The sequence below is a fragment of the Chelonoidis abingdonii genome, chromosome 11, assembly GCF_003597395.2.
Source record: "Chelonoidis abingdonii isolate Lonesome George chromosome 11, CheloAbing_2.0, whole genome shotgun sequence".
In the NCBI taxonomy this organism is placed as follows: domain Eukaryota; kingdom Metazoa; phylum Chordata; order Testudines; family Testudinidae; genus Chelonoidis; species Chelonoidis abingdonii.
In genome coordinates, this window is record NC_133779.1 from 62,615,583 (window position 1) to 62,629,339 (window position 13,757).

Consider the following 13,757-nt stretch of genomic DNA (forward strand, 5'->3'; position numbering starts at 1 on the left):
CTGACCTTTAACCCCATTGGCAAAACCCCTACGTCTCAGTGTCACCTCCCCTAGGGCCCCTCCCCCAGACCTTGTGCCGCGGGGGGGCTCCCCCCAGCTCCCCCCCCCCGTGGAGACACCCCAAGCCTCTCCCTCCTCGCACCCTCGGCTGACCCTGGCCGCCATCACTAGGCTCCAGGGTTAACGCCCCGCGGGGACAGAGGATGCCCCCCGTGCTGGTGCCCCAGGAGTGGGGGCGGGGTTGGTGCAGGGCCCCGGGGGCAGGTGTCAGGGGGCGATTTTGACCCCGGCTGGGGGGTCAGAGGTCGGGGCGAAGGAGCTGCACACGGACACCACACGGGAGCATCCCCTCGAGCTGGGTTTTTATTGACGGGGCGGAAGGCGACGCCCCCCTCTGGCTCCACTCAGGGCCCGGGGACGGCAGCTAGAGGGGCAGCAGCAGCCCCTTGGTCAGGCCCTGCCGCCGGCATCGCCTCGGGTTCTCGCGGCACCGCTGCCGTCGGCGCCTGTGGTGCTCGCTCCGCCTGCCCCGGCTCTGGGGGTGAAGCCCTGCGGGAGAGACGGGGGGTGGTGGTTACTAGGGGTGTCTCCTGCCCTTCCCCCAGCTAGACCCCAGACCCCCGCTCAAGGCCAGACCCCAATCCCTGCACTCCACCCCAGTCTCAAACCTGTTCTCTGCTCCCCATTATCAGACCTCAGTCCATCCTCTCGTCCCCTCAATGCCAGACCCCAATCCCTGCATCCCACCCCAAACTCTGCACCTCGTTACCAGACCCCAGTCCATCCTCTCTTCCCCTCGGTGTCAGACCCCAATCTCAACCCCTGCCTCATCCCCAACCCCATTCTCTGCACTGTTACCAGACCCGATCCCTGCACCCCACCCCATCCTACACTCCATTCTCTGCACCCCGTTACCAGACCCCAATTCCTCCCCTCTTCCCCTCATTCCCATCCCCCAATCCTTGCCCCCCTCCACCTCAGTCCCAAACCCCCTTCCTTGCACCCTGTGAGGAGACTCGAATACCCTTCCCTCTTTCCCTGATGCCATTCTCTGCCTCTGTCGGGTCTAGCCCCTAACTCTGACCCTGCCCTGTTAGCAGATCCCATTCCCTGGCCCTGCTCCCCCAACCCACCCCACCCCATCCCACCCCTCCCACTCCTGATGCTGGGAGCAGCTCTCACCCCTGCCTTGGCTGTGGGGGATGATGCTGTCACAGGGGCACACCCCATTGTGTCTGGCCCCAACCCCGAGGTCTCCTGCGAGCTGGCGCCGTGATCCCGACCAGCCTGAAATGACAGGAGACATCATGTGTGGTGTGGCTCCTCCCCCACCCAACTTCACCCCGTGACAGGGGACACTGACCTGGACACTCACAGAGCCCTGCTCCACTCGCGCGCTGTCTGACTGGATTCAGCTCCCCTTCCGCTCTGCGTCCACCACCTGCGTCAGACACGAGAAGGGAAGCTAAATGCTTGCCTGGTTCTGAGATGCGGCCTCGCTGGGGTGGGACACAGGGGCTGTTTATACAGGGACCCCTCGCCCAGTGCCGAGATGCAGCTGGCTCTGGGGTGGAGTGTGGGGGCTGGTTATACAGGTACCCCCATCCCCTCTCAACTGGCACATGGGCTGAGCAGGCTGCCATACCTGCAGACAGCAGCAGGAACAGGCACAGGAGTCGGTCCATTTTGGCAGCACTGTCTCAGGGCTGCCACAGCCTTTATACGCCAGCGGCTGCCGTCCCGGTGCCAGACCGGTGCCCATTGGCTGCGGTTTGGCCCAGCGGGGGGGACCCATTGTTCTGTCACCCTGACGACTCTGACGGGAACCAAGCAGGAAGGATTAGTGCAGAACGGTGACTTTTGGGCCGATTCCCAGAGCGTGCAGTGCCCCAGGGCTTCCCCATTCCAGAGCCTTCCTGGCACCCCAGGCCCCCCCAGCTCGGGGAAATGAAACAGAGAGCTGGGATAGAACCTAGGAATCCTGCCCCTCCAGACCCACCTGGGTCTAACCCACCAGAGCCCACTCCCCTCCCAGAGCTGGGGATAGTCCCAGGACACCCTGTTCCCCAGCAGCTGCATTGGGGGGACACAGGGCCTGCTCTGGGGTGAGATGGGGAACCCTGCTAGATGATGCAGGAGGGACACAGCATGAACCCCATACCCTGGATGCTGCCATCCCCCCGTGCCCATTCCCTGGATGGCCCCTGAGTGGCGCTGTGAGACTGAACTCCAGGTGCTGCGGGTTCAGGGGGGTTCCCAGGCTAGGGGTCAGCTGTGCTCCCTGGAGGGGAGCGGTGGGATGGATCTGAACCCCTGTTCTCCCCTCCCCAGGGTGGGGCACACAAAGAAAATAATCCCCCAGAGGGGGACACATACCCGGTCCCGGTGCCACCTGGAGTCTGGGGCCAGCCCCCAGCGGGAGCAGGCTGCTTCAGCGAGGGGTGGGAAGATTTCAGGGGGCATGAGGGGCAGTGGGTGCCCCAGGGTCGCACTCTGGGGCTAAGGGGGCACCCAGGGGGGCTGGGCTGCCCAGATGGGGCCTTGGGGGGCCTGGGGTCTGCAGAGCTGTGGACACCTAGAGGTCTGGGAGTTAGGGCTGGATCCTATTTGGAGCGGGTCAGTTTGGGGCTCAGAGACGTCTCGCAGTGTGGGGGGGTCAGTGCATGGGAACTGAAATGGGAGGGAACCCCCCCACTCCTCCGGTTCCGTGTAAACAAAACGCCGGGGCCCTGCACTGGGGGGAGGGGGGAAGATTCTGCCCCCCCAGTGCAGGGCCCCTCCTACCCCGAGAGCACTGTGCCCATGTGTGACTCAGCACAGAACCATCTAGGCGAGTCTGGGCCTGGGCAGCCTCTGGGTGTCGCTGGGGCATCGTGGGGGGAGGCACTGCCAGTTACAGCAGGAATGTGCGTGTCACAGAGCTCCTAGAGACCCCAGCCGGATTGTGGCCCAGCCGCCATCGGTGCACAGACCCCGAGTGAGATCAGGGCCCCGACGCACCGGGAAGTGCCCACAGCCCCCAGAGTGAGATTGTGGCTCATGGTGTCGGATGCTGCACAGACCCCGAGCGAGATCAGGGCGCTGTCACGCCGGGAAGTGCCCAGAGCCCCGAGTGAAATCGGTGCCCCATTGTGCCTGGTGCTGTTCAGCCCCCGTGACTGAGATAAGGGCCCCCCTGTGGTGCCGGGCACTGCCCACACGTTGAGATCGGTGCCCCATTGTGCCAGGCCCTGCCCTGCCCAGCCCCCAAGTGAGATCAGGGCCCTGACACACCGGGAAGTGCCCAGAGCCCCCAGAGTGAGATCGGGGCTCATGGCATCTGATGCTGCATAGACCCCACGTGAGACTGGGGCCCGTCGCACCAATCGCTATACAGGCTCTGACTGACGTTGGTGTCCCATCATGCCTGATGCTGCTAAACCCTCTGACTGAGAGAGGCACCCCATCATGCTGGGCCCTGCCCTGCCCAGCCTTCCAGACTGAGATGAGGGCCCCATCGCAACAGGCGCTGCCCAGACCTCAACTGAGATTGGGGCCTCATCCCTGCCCAGCCCCCCAGACAGATCAGGGTCCCATCACGCCGGGCGCTGCCCAGACCCTGATGGAGATCTGGCTCCACATTGTACTGGGTGTTGCTCTGACCCGGGCTAAGGTCAGGCCCCATCACTTGGTCACTGCACAGAGATCCCCCCCCCACCCCATTGCACAGGTGATGCACACACCCAGACTGGGCAAGTGTGTCTCTGTGAGTGTGGCCCCACGTGCTGACACACCTGTGCTGAGTGTGACACTCTGCCGGGCCCATCTGGGCGTGTTTGCACTGGTGCCAGTGCCTGCGCCAGCCGCAGTGTGCGGGGTCCCCTGAGGAATTCCCGAGCCCCGGTTCTGAACATAAGAGTGGCAGGACTGGGTCAGAGCAAAGGTCCGTCTAGCCCAGTGTCCTGTCTGCGGACAGGGGCCAGTGCCAGGTGCCCCAGAGGGACTGAACAGAACTGGGAACCATCCAGTGATCCATCCCCTGTCGCCCATCCCCAGCTTCCAGCAAACAGAGGCCAGGGACCCGATCCCTGCCCATCCTGGCTAACAGCCATTGACGGACCTGTCCTCCATGAACTTATCTAGTTCTTTACTGAACCCTGTCATAGTCTTCACCTTCACAACATCCTCTGGCAGGGAGTTCCACAGGCTGACTGTGTGTTGTGTGAAGAAATACGTCCTTGGTTTCTTTTAAACCGGCTGCCTATTAATTTCATTGGGAAAGAAAACAAACAAAAAAACAAGGAGCACTTGTGGCCCCTTAGAGACTAACATTTTTTTGAGCATAAGCTTTTGTGGGCTACAGACCCACTTCTTCAGATGCATGGAGTGAAAATACAGTAGCAAGATACAGATATACACAGAGAACATGAAACAGTGGGGGTTGTCATAGTCTCATTACGGTTTGTATGGCAACCTCCATTGTTTCATGTCGCGTCTATATCTCTTCCTACTGTACTTCCACCCCATGCATCCCACGAAGTGGGGTTTAGCCCAGGGAAGTTTATGCTCAGATAAATGTGTTAGTCTCTAAGGCAGTGGTCCCCGTCAGGGCATCCATGTGCACCTGTCTACTGGCCGCCGGACAAGCAGCTGCCGAAATGCCGCCGAGAAGCAGCACATCAAGAAGTGCTGCCGCCGAAATGCCGCTGGTTTTCAGCGGTGACGTTTCTTGACGTTGCTGCTACTTGGCGGTATTTCAGCAGCTGCTTGTCCGGCACCACAGTCCTGGGTCTGGCGCCTGCCCCACGGGAAAGGTTGGGGGCCCCTGCTCTGAAGTGCCACACGGACTCCTCCTCCTTTTTGCTGATACAGACTAACCCAGTTACCCCTCTCCAGCCTAATGTCATTGGGTGACCCCTGGTTCCTGTGTTATGAGCAGGAGTAAATAACACTTCCCTGTTCACTCTCTCCACACCAGCCATGATTCTACAGACCTCAGTCATATCCCCCCTGAGGCGTCTCTTTTCTAAACTGAACAGTCCCAGTCGGATTAATCTCTCCTCACACCGCAGCTGTTCCACGCCCCTAACTGTTTTTTGCCCTTTTCTGAACCTTTCCCAAGTCCAATAGATCTTTTCCGAGATGGGGCAACCACATCTGCAGCCTCCCAGCTGCCCCTGCCCTAGAGCGGGACCCACAGGTGCAGGGACGGAAACATCTGGGCAAGTGCGGGGAGCCCAGCCAGAGGGGCTGGCTCGCTGTTAGCCCCTCCCCCGGAGTGGGAAGGGACCGGAGCTGTCTGGTCCCCCCGCCCGGCCAGAGGGGCTGGCTCAGTGTTACCCCCCTCCGGCAGTGGGGAGGGACCGGAGCTGTCTAGTCCCCACCCGCCGGGTCAGAGTCTCAGTCAGGGAGCCCTGGCAGCTGGCACAGCTGTTCTAGAGAACCCAGGCGTCCGGCCGGGGCCCTGCACTCGGCTCTCTGCAAGGCCAGGGCAGGAAGCGACCCCCTGGGGAGGGGCAGGGCCATGGGGCGTCTGCCTGGGAGCTGGGACCCCCCCGCATGGAGCGGTCCCTGGAAAGGGCTGCTGCTGGCAGGTGAGAGCAGGGCACGGGCGGGGGTTGGGCAGCTTTGGGCAGAGGGTGGGGGACACTGTCCCAGTGGGCTGGTGGTACTGCTGGCCCCCGCTTACCCCGCGCTCTAACCCCATCCTGGCCTGGGGGTGTCAGAGCCTGGAGAGGTCACAGGTTTGACTCTCAGGGGCTTTGGGGAGACCCCCCCCCATCTCCCTGCAGCCGTCGGCGGCTCCTGCCCCCCACCCCGCCCGATCCGCACCCCGCCCTCTGCTCTGCGACTGGGGAGTGACAGCTGGAGCCCGGGGCAGGTCTCCCCAGTCGGGGTTGGGTCTGGAAGCGGGGCAGGGTCCGGCCCAGGATCTGCCCCGCGCTCTCTGGCCGGGTGTAGCCGGGCGGCTGCTCCCGCCGGGCCAGGCGCTCACTGGTCCCGTCCCCCCACGCCCCGACTGACCCCCCACGCCCCGACGGCCCTACGGCGCGCAATACGCTCCACTCGTGAGACTCTCCTTCCCCCGCAGCCTCCGTCCTGAGCTCCTGCCTCCAGCCAGTGCCGGCCCAGACCCCGACCCCGACCCCAGTGACCATCACCCCGGCGAGCCCCGCGCTGGGAGGGAACGTCAGCCTGGCCCCGCAGAATGTGGCACAGAACTTCACGTCCTGCAACTGGCACCGATCAACGACCAATGATGAAACCAGCCGGATCCTCACCTACTTTCCACCTCCAAACCCCGTTCAGCACAACGGCCCGGCCCACACGGGGCGGGAGACAGCGGGGCCGGGCTGCGCCCTGCACATCGCGGGGTTAACGCTCAGTGACACCGGGAACTACACGGTGCAGGTACAGAGCCGGACTAGCCCCGGCCTCGGCACGGTGGTTCTGCGCGTCTATGGTAAGTGCCACCCCCGCAGCTGCGCTGATCCCGTCCGTGTCCCCCCGCCCCAGCGATGGGGCTCTGGGCGTCTCCCCCGGGAATGAGCCGGGCTAGGACGTGGGGGGAACCTGCCCCCAAACACAGACACCGTGGGGTATCCTGGGACTCCCGGCCCCCTGCTTCTCCTGGGAGATGGTGCTCCGCAGAAATGTGGGGCCCTGGGGCCCCCCCCCATCCTGCCATTACCCCCCCAGCTCTGGCTCTCCCTGGCAGTGCCAGCAGTATGGGGTTGAGCCTTACTGGATATAGGGGGGTCCCTGGGCGTCCCAGCACCCACCAGAGCCTGGCGTTCCCACCACTGCCTGTTCTGGGTCTGGGGTGAGATGGATTTGCTGGGTCCCAGCTCGGTTCCTGGCCCCTGAGTGGGATCCAGCCCCTCACTGGCAGCTGCAGCAAAGGGGCCAAGGGCTGGGCCAGAGACCCTGAGATCCCCTGGGGTTGGGGCACACGCGGGTGAGGGGGGCTGTGTGTGTTGTGGGGGGAGATCTCCCTCATGCTGCCTGCATCGGCCCTGCTCTGGGCATGGAGGAGCCAGGCTCCCAGGACCCAGTCCCCCTAGCCTCTTTGGTGCCCCAGGGTCTCTGGTGTCTGCAGTGTCCCTCTGCTTGTCCCAGCCCCTCCAGCTCCCCCCACCCCCCATCCCATCCTGGTTCTCAGTGTCCTCCCACCCCACAGCTTCCTGCCACCACAGCCTCTCCGGCCCACCTTAGCATTTCCACCCATCCCAGCATCTCTGCCTTGCCAGCCTGAGTGAGCATTAACCTGCCTGGGGAGAACTGGGTCGTGCTGCCCCAGGGAGCTGGGACTGGTGTCTCTGCCAGGGCTGCAGGTGGGGCCAGGGGGTGGGGGTGGGGACAGGCAGCACCATCACAACTCCCTGTTCATGGAGCTCTGGGACGTGGCCCTTGGTGCTGCGGGGGGAGGGAAATGGCTGGTTCTGGGGGGCACTGGAAAGGGGGGTTGCTCCAGGGCATGGAAGCGGGGTCCATGCTGGGTGTGGGGACGGGGTGTCCCATGCTGTGGGGGGGAGTCCGGGTTGGGGAAGGGTGTCTGTGCTGGGGGTTCGGAGGCACATCTGTGCCAGGAAGTGCCAGGGCCCCCTCCCTGTGTGTGATTGGTGTTGCTGTGACACTCGCTCTTGAGCGCTGGGCTATTTGGGGGGCAGATTCACCCCTTCTCCCTCTGGCTCCGTTGGGAGTTGGGCCTCTTTGGGACACTCCCCCAGCCCCATCCATGTGTCCTCACCTGGAACCAGGATTGGGCCACCGGGGCTCGAGATCAAGGTTCTGTATTCGGCTGGTGGTTCCCTCCCCAGACTCTGGGGCCCCCCACATTCCCTGTCTCCCCAGGTGTCCATGGGCTGCTCTCCCCTCTCTCTAGCACAGGGGTTCTCAAACTGGGGGTTGGAACCCCTGAGGGGGTCACAAGATTACTACATGGGGATTCGCAAGCTGTCAGCCTCAATCCCAAACCCCGCTTTGCCTCCAGCATTTATAATGGTGTTAAATATACAAACAAGTATTTTGAATGTGTAAGGGGGGGTCGCACTCAGAGGCTTGCTGTGTGAACGGGGTCACTAGTACAAAAGTCTGAGAACCCCTGCTCTAGCACACCCTGCTCACCTACCACAGGCGTCCGTCTTGCAGTGTGATCAGTGCAAAGATCTTCGCACTCCCTAGTACAAACCAGGCCCCCTGGCTCGCACTGTATGATTCTCAGCCTCAGTTCCCCTCCCTCTTTGCAGGGAGGAGCAGGCTCATTGGACCTGATCCTGGTCCCACTTGCCCCAGTCCAGCGCTGCTGCCCAGGCCCCAGTGGGAGTGCGGATGGGATTGGGAGATTGACAGGGGCTGTGGGACAGGGATCTGGGGGTGCAGGAGCCCATTCCCCACCAGTGCCCCCATAGAGCCAGTGCCCATCTCTGTTGGGAAGCCAGGAGCTGTGGTCACCTTGTGGCTCAACTTCCGGTCACATGTAGGGGCAGTTTGTGTTTTCCAGCCCCCCACACACAGTAACTGGGGCGGGGCAGAGGGAGCCCTACTGCTGTGGATGATGGGCGGGTCCCTGGGAGCTCTGTGGGGTGCCTGCCAGGCTGCCCCATCCCTGGCTAATCACCCTGGGGCCCATTGCCAGGGTCTCCTTGCCCAGGGAAGTGGCCACAGAAGAAAGTTGTGTCTCTGGCAGTTGACCCATCTGCTTTCAGAGGGAGCTAACCCCGCAGATCTCTGTGTGCCACCCCCCAAGGAGGGAACCTTGCTGCTCTCTGTGCCCATCGACTGCCCCCTGAGCCTGCTGCCCCATGGGACTCAGCAGAGAACCTGGAGTTTCATCTGCCTGTGGCTGTGGGGTCCGGATCCCTGGGTTCAATTCCCAGCTCTGCCTCTGACCCTCTGGGTGCCCTTGGGCCAGTCCCTGCCCCTATCCAGGCCTCGATTCCCAGCTGTAACGTGGAGAGTGAGCCTGCCTTTGGCCGCTTAGACTGGGAGCCCTTCAGGGCAGGGGCTGTCTCGCTATGTGTTTGTGTGCAGCGCCCAGTGCGACAGGCCCTGATCTCAGCTGGGGTCTGGGCAGCGTCCGGCCCGATGGGGCCCTAATCTGAGTCGGGGTCTGGGCAGCGCCTGGAACAATCTCTGTGTTACCATAATCCACGTAACAAATCAACCTGCTAAAACACAATGGAGCAAATCCATCCCTGGTGTAGGTAGCTCGACCCCTGGCTCTTGCGCTCTGCCCCAGGGCAGTTCTCCAGCACAGGCCACGCAGCCCTGCCAGCCCCTAACCGAAACACATCTGGCTGGAAGCTGACAGCCCCTCCCTGCCCTCTGAGTCCCTCAGCCTGACCCCCTGCCCCATAGCACAGAGGGCCCGCAGCATGGCTTGGGCTGGGAAGCTGCAAACACCTGTTTTCCTCGGGAGAGGGTGGCTGGATGCAGGGAGGGAGTGTGGAGCCCCCCGACGGGCAGAGTCTGGGGTGGGAATCCCGAGCAGGGTCTGATGGGAAGAGCTGGGAGAGCGGCAGAGGAGGCGGGGTCCTTCCCCCGCAGCAGAGATGCGTCAGGCCTGGCTGTTAGCTGCCCTCAGCCTCCTGCCCCCATTCATCTAGCAAGGGCACTTGGCTGATGGCACCGGGGGGAAGGCGGCTGGCGAGGTCACTCTCAGCGTGTCAACCTGGGGCGGGGGTGGGGGATGGGGAGTGGCTGGGTCCTTAGTGCCTGGCTAGACCCACCCTGGGACCCAGAGTGAGATACTCTATGGGGTGGTGACACTGCCACCCCACAGCATCTCCAAGCTCCTCCCCCCCCATCACCCTGGGGATCTTTCTGCTCCATGTGCCGTGGGCCCCCACACTGGTCGCCTGGGATCCGAGAGCCCCTTCCTCTGTGAGCCCTGGCCCCACCTCCTCACAAGTCCAGGGTCTAGAAGGTCTGAGGGTTGTAGGAAAGTCCTCTGATAAGCAGTCGAGGTGGTTAATGGGTAACTTCCTGGGGGAAGCAGGAGCTCAGAGCCCGAGGATCCCTGCACCCAGCAGTGAAGCTGGTGGATCTATTGTCCTGGGCAGAGTGGCAGCGCAGGGGGTGGCCAATAACCACCTAGAACAGGTCCTGCCCCGTCCTTTGCCCCCCATGTGCCTGTCACCCCAAACCCATCTGCTAATCCCCCCTCCTCTTGTCCTCCTTGTCGGTAACCTTCGGCCAGCGCCAGCTGCTTTGGTGATGGGAAGGGGAAGGTGCCGTCAGAGTTGCTGTAAACAGTTAATAATTAACACACTTGGTGCGTTTGAGGCCAGCAGGGGTGATTCTACCAACTAGTCCGCTTCCTGCATAGCGCAGGCCAGAGAATCCCCTGTTAGTGCAGTATGGAGCCCAGACACTCATGCTGGCTGAACAGCCCCCTGCCTGGATCTGAGATGGAGGCTCCACCGCTGCCCTCGGGTGTTTGTCCAAGCTGCTGGTCACCCTGCCTGGGCCAAGCCTGGGCCTTTGTCTAACTGGGAAGTGTCTGCCTGGAACTCGTGTTGTCACGGAGTGTGGAGGAGTCCGGTCCTGCACCCCTCTTCCTGGGACTCACAGTGACTCTCAGCCAGCCAGTAACACAGAAGGTTTATTGGACAACAGGAATGCAGGTTACAGCAGAGATTATAGGCACAGCCAGGATCCCCAGTCAAGTCCTGCTGGGGTTCAGGAAGCTTAGTCCCCTGAATTCCCACCACCCAGCCCAAAATCGAAACTAAACTCAACCCCCTCCAGCCGGCCCCCTCCTTTGTCCACCTTCCCGGGCAAAGATGCTGACACCCCTCCCCCCCACCTGGCTCAGGTTACAGACTTAGGTCCTGTCCCTCACCTAAAGTCCTCCCCTGCTCTCCCATTCCCCACACCAACAGCCCCTACTCCATCATATCTCTCCCCCTTCGGAACTGAACTGAGCGGGGTCACTCTGCCCAGTGACCTGGGGAAGTTCAGGGCCCCCTCTCCGGGACAACGCATCCGCTGTCAGGTTGGCACTTCCCTTCACATGGACCACGTCCATGTCATAGTCCTGCAGGAGCAGGCTCCACTCAGGAGCTTGGCGTTGGCTCCTTTCATCTGGTGCAGCCAGGTCAGGGGAGAGTGGTCGGTGTACACGGTGAAGTGTCGCCCAAAGAGATATGGCTCTAGTTTTCTTAAGGGCCCACACCATGGCCAGGCATTCCTTCTCGATGGCCGCATAGTTTGCTCCCGGGGTAGCAGCTTCTTGCTCAGGTACACGATGGGGTGTCTCTCCCCCTTTTCATCCTCCTGCATTAACACCGCCCCCAGTCCCGTGTCTGAGGCGTCGGTGAACACCATAAAGGGTTTGTCAAAATCTGGGTTCGCCAGAACTGGGCCACTAACCAGAGCCTCCTTCAGCGCCCGGAAAGCCTCCTGGCACTGCTCGGTCCAGATCACCTTGTCTGGCTTCCCCTTTTTGCACAGCTTCAGTGATGGGGCCGGCTATGGCGCTAAAGTGGGGCACGAACCTTTCGATAGTACCCCCATCCCAATAAAGGCCTGGACCTGCTTTTTGGTTTGGGAGCAGGCCAGTCTCTGATCACCTCCACCTTGGCTGGTTCCGGCTTTAGGCAGCCGCTCCCCACCCGATGGCCCAGGTAAGATACTTCAGCCATCCCCACCTTGCACTTCTCAGCCTTCACGGTTAACCCAGCCTCCCGGATTCGGTCCAGGACTTGTGTTTAACCTGGGACACATGGTCCTCCCAGGTCTGGCTGAAGACGCAGATGTCGTCAATATAGGCCACGGCAAAACTCTCCATCCCCTCAGTAGCTGATCCACCAGGCGCTGGAAGGTGGCCGGCGCTCCCTTGAGGCCAAAGGGCAGGGTCAGAAACTCGTAGAGCCCCAGAGGGGTGATAAAGGCCGATTTCAGCCTGGCATCTGCGTCCAGCGGCACTTGCCAGTAGCCCTTGGTAAGATCCATGGTGGTGAGGTACCGAGCACCTCCCAGCTTGTCTAGGAGCTCGTCAGGCCTGGGCATGGGGTAGGCATCAGATACGGTGATGGCATTGAGCTTTCGATAGTCCACACAGAACCGGATTGACCCATCCTTCTTGGGGACCAGCACCACTGGCGAGGCCCAAGGGCTGGAAGACTGCTGGATCACCCCAAAGCCAGCATGTCCCTGACCTCTCTTTCCAGATCCTGGGCAGTTTTACCAGTGACCCGAAAAGGGAGAGCATCTTATAGGGGGGATGTGACCCGGTCTCCACCCTGTGGACAGTCAAATTAGTGCGTCCAGGCTGGTTGGAAAACAGCTGTCGGTATACCCTCAGATGCAGCACCCCTCTGATCTCAGCGTGCTGGGCCAGGGTCAGCTGATCAGAGAGGGGAATCGCCTCCAGGGGGGAACCAGCTTTTGTCCCAGGGAATAGATCCACTAAGGGTCATCTCCCTGCCCCTCCAGTGTCCACACACGGCCAACACCACATTCCCCCTGTCATAGTATGGTTTCATTCATGTTCACATGGTACACCACCCGCCGGTGATGTGCCCGGTTTGACAGCTCCACCACATAGTTTACCTCATTCAGTTGCTTGATAACCTTGAAGGGCCCTTCCCAGGCCCTGGAGTTTGTTTTTCCTCACGGGGATGAGAACCATCACCTGATCCCCAGGTGGCAAAGGCCCGGGCCGTGCCGTGCGGTCATACCAGACCTTCTGCTTCCTCTGGGCTCGGGCCAGATTCTCCCTGGCCAGGCCCATGAGCTCGGCCAGTCTTTCCCGGAAGGTCAGGACATACTCCACCCACTGACTCTCCCTCGGGAGTGGCCTTCCCCTCCCATTCATCTCTCCCTCATCAGGTCCAGGGGCCCCCTTACTCGCCTTCCATACAACAGTTCGAAAGGCGAAAACCGGTAGACCCATCCTGGGGTACCTCCCTGTACGCGAACAGCAGGTGAGGTAAGTATTTGTCCCAATCCTGCGGGTGCTGGTTCATAAAATGTTTTTAGCATCATCTTCAGCGTCCCGTTGAACCTTTCCACAGCGTTGGACTGGGGGTGATACGCTGAGGCCCAGTTGTGCTGCACCCCACATTTCTGCCATAAGGACCGGAGCAGGGCCGACATGAAGTTGGACCCGCTGATCCGTTAAGACCTCCTTGGGGAACCCCACCCGGCTGAAAATTGTCAGCAGCGCATCTGCCACTGTGTCTGCTTCAATAGAGGACAAGGCCACCGCCTCGGGGTAGCGAGTGGCAAAATCCACCACCACCAGGATGTATTTTTTCCCTGACCGGGTCATCTTGCTGAGAGGTCCCACTATGTCCATGGCCACCTTCTGGAAAGGTTCTTCTATGATGGGTAAAGGCCTCAAGGCCCTGCTTTCCCTTGTCCCGGGCCTTCCCCCCCCTCTGGCAGGGGTCACAGGATTGGCAGTACTGTCGGACATGGGTAAAGACCCCAGGCCAGTAAAAGTTCTGTAGCAGCCTCTGCCTGGTGCGCCGGATTCCCTGGTGCCTGCGAGAGGGATGTCATGGCCAGGTACAGTAGCTTGTGGCGAAACTTCTGGGGAACCACCAGCTGCCTCCTGATCCCCCATGACTCTACCTCCCCTGGGGGAGCCCATTCTCGGTACAGGAACCCCTTCTCCCACAGGAACCTCTCCTTGCAACCTCTCCTCAGGGTCTGTTCCGCACTAAGGTCAGCCCGGTCCCTGGGGCTTCCGCAAGGAGGGATCTTTCTGCAACTCCGCCTGGAACTCAGCAGCTGGGACAGGGATGGGGACCAGCTCTCTCTTGCTG

The 13,757-nt window shown here is 61.6% G+C and overlaps 1 protein-coding gene and 1 long non-coding RNA gene across 2 annotated transcripts in view; one reads left to right on the forward strand and one right to left on the reverse strand.

Moving 5' to 3' along the window:
* Positions 1 to 393: 393 nt before the first annotated feature.
* LOC142047465 (uncharacterized) lies at positions 394 to 1,652 on the reverse strand. The gene is made up of 3 exons (XR_012656750.1): positions 1,364 to 1,652; positions 1,183 to 1,287; positions 394 to 549 (listed from the first exon to the last, which is right to left on the reverse strand). It is a non-coding gene; the product is annotated as an uncharacterized LOC142047465 (long non-coding RNA).
* A 3,735-nt stretch (positions 1,653 to 5,387) lies between these two features.
* CEACAM16 (CEA cell adhesion molecule 16, tectorial membrane component) overlaps positions 5,388 to 13,757 on the forward strand; it is a 30,880-nt gene continuing 22,510 nt past the window's right edge. The window contains exons 1-2 of the mRNA XM_075071236.1: positions 5,388 to 5,573; positions 6,071 to 6,442. Coding sequence (XP_074927337.1) covers positions 5,504 to 5,573; positions 6,071 to 6,442 — 442 coding nt within the window. The 5' untranslated portion in view covers positions 5,388 to 5,503. The remainder of the gene's footprint in view (positions 5,574 to 6,070; positions 6,443 to 13,757) is intronic.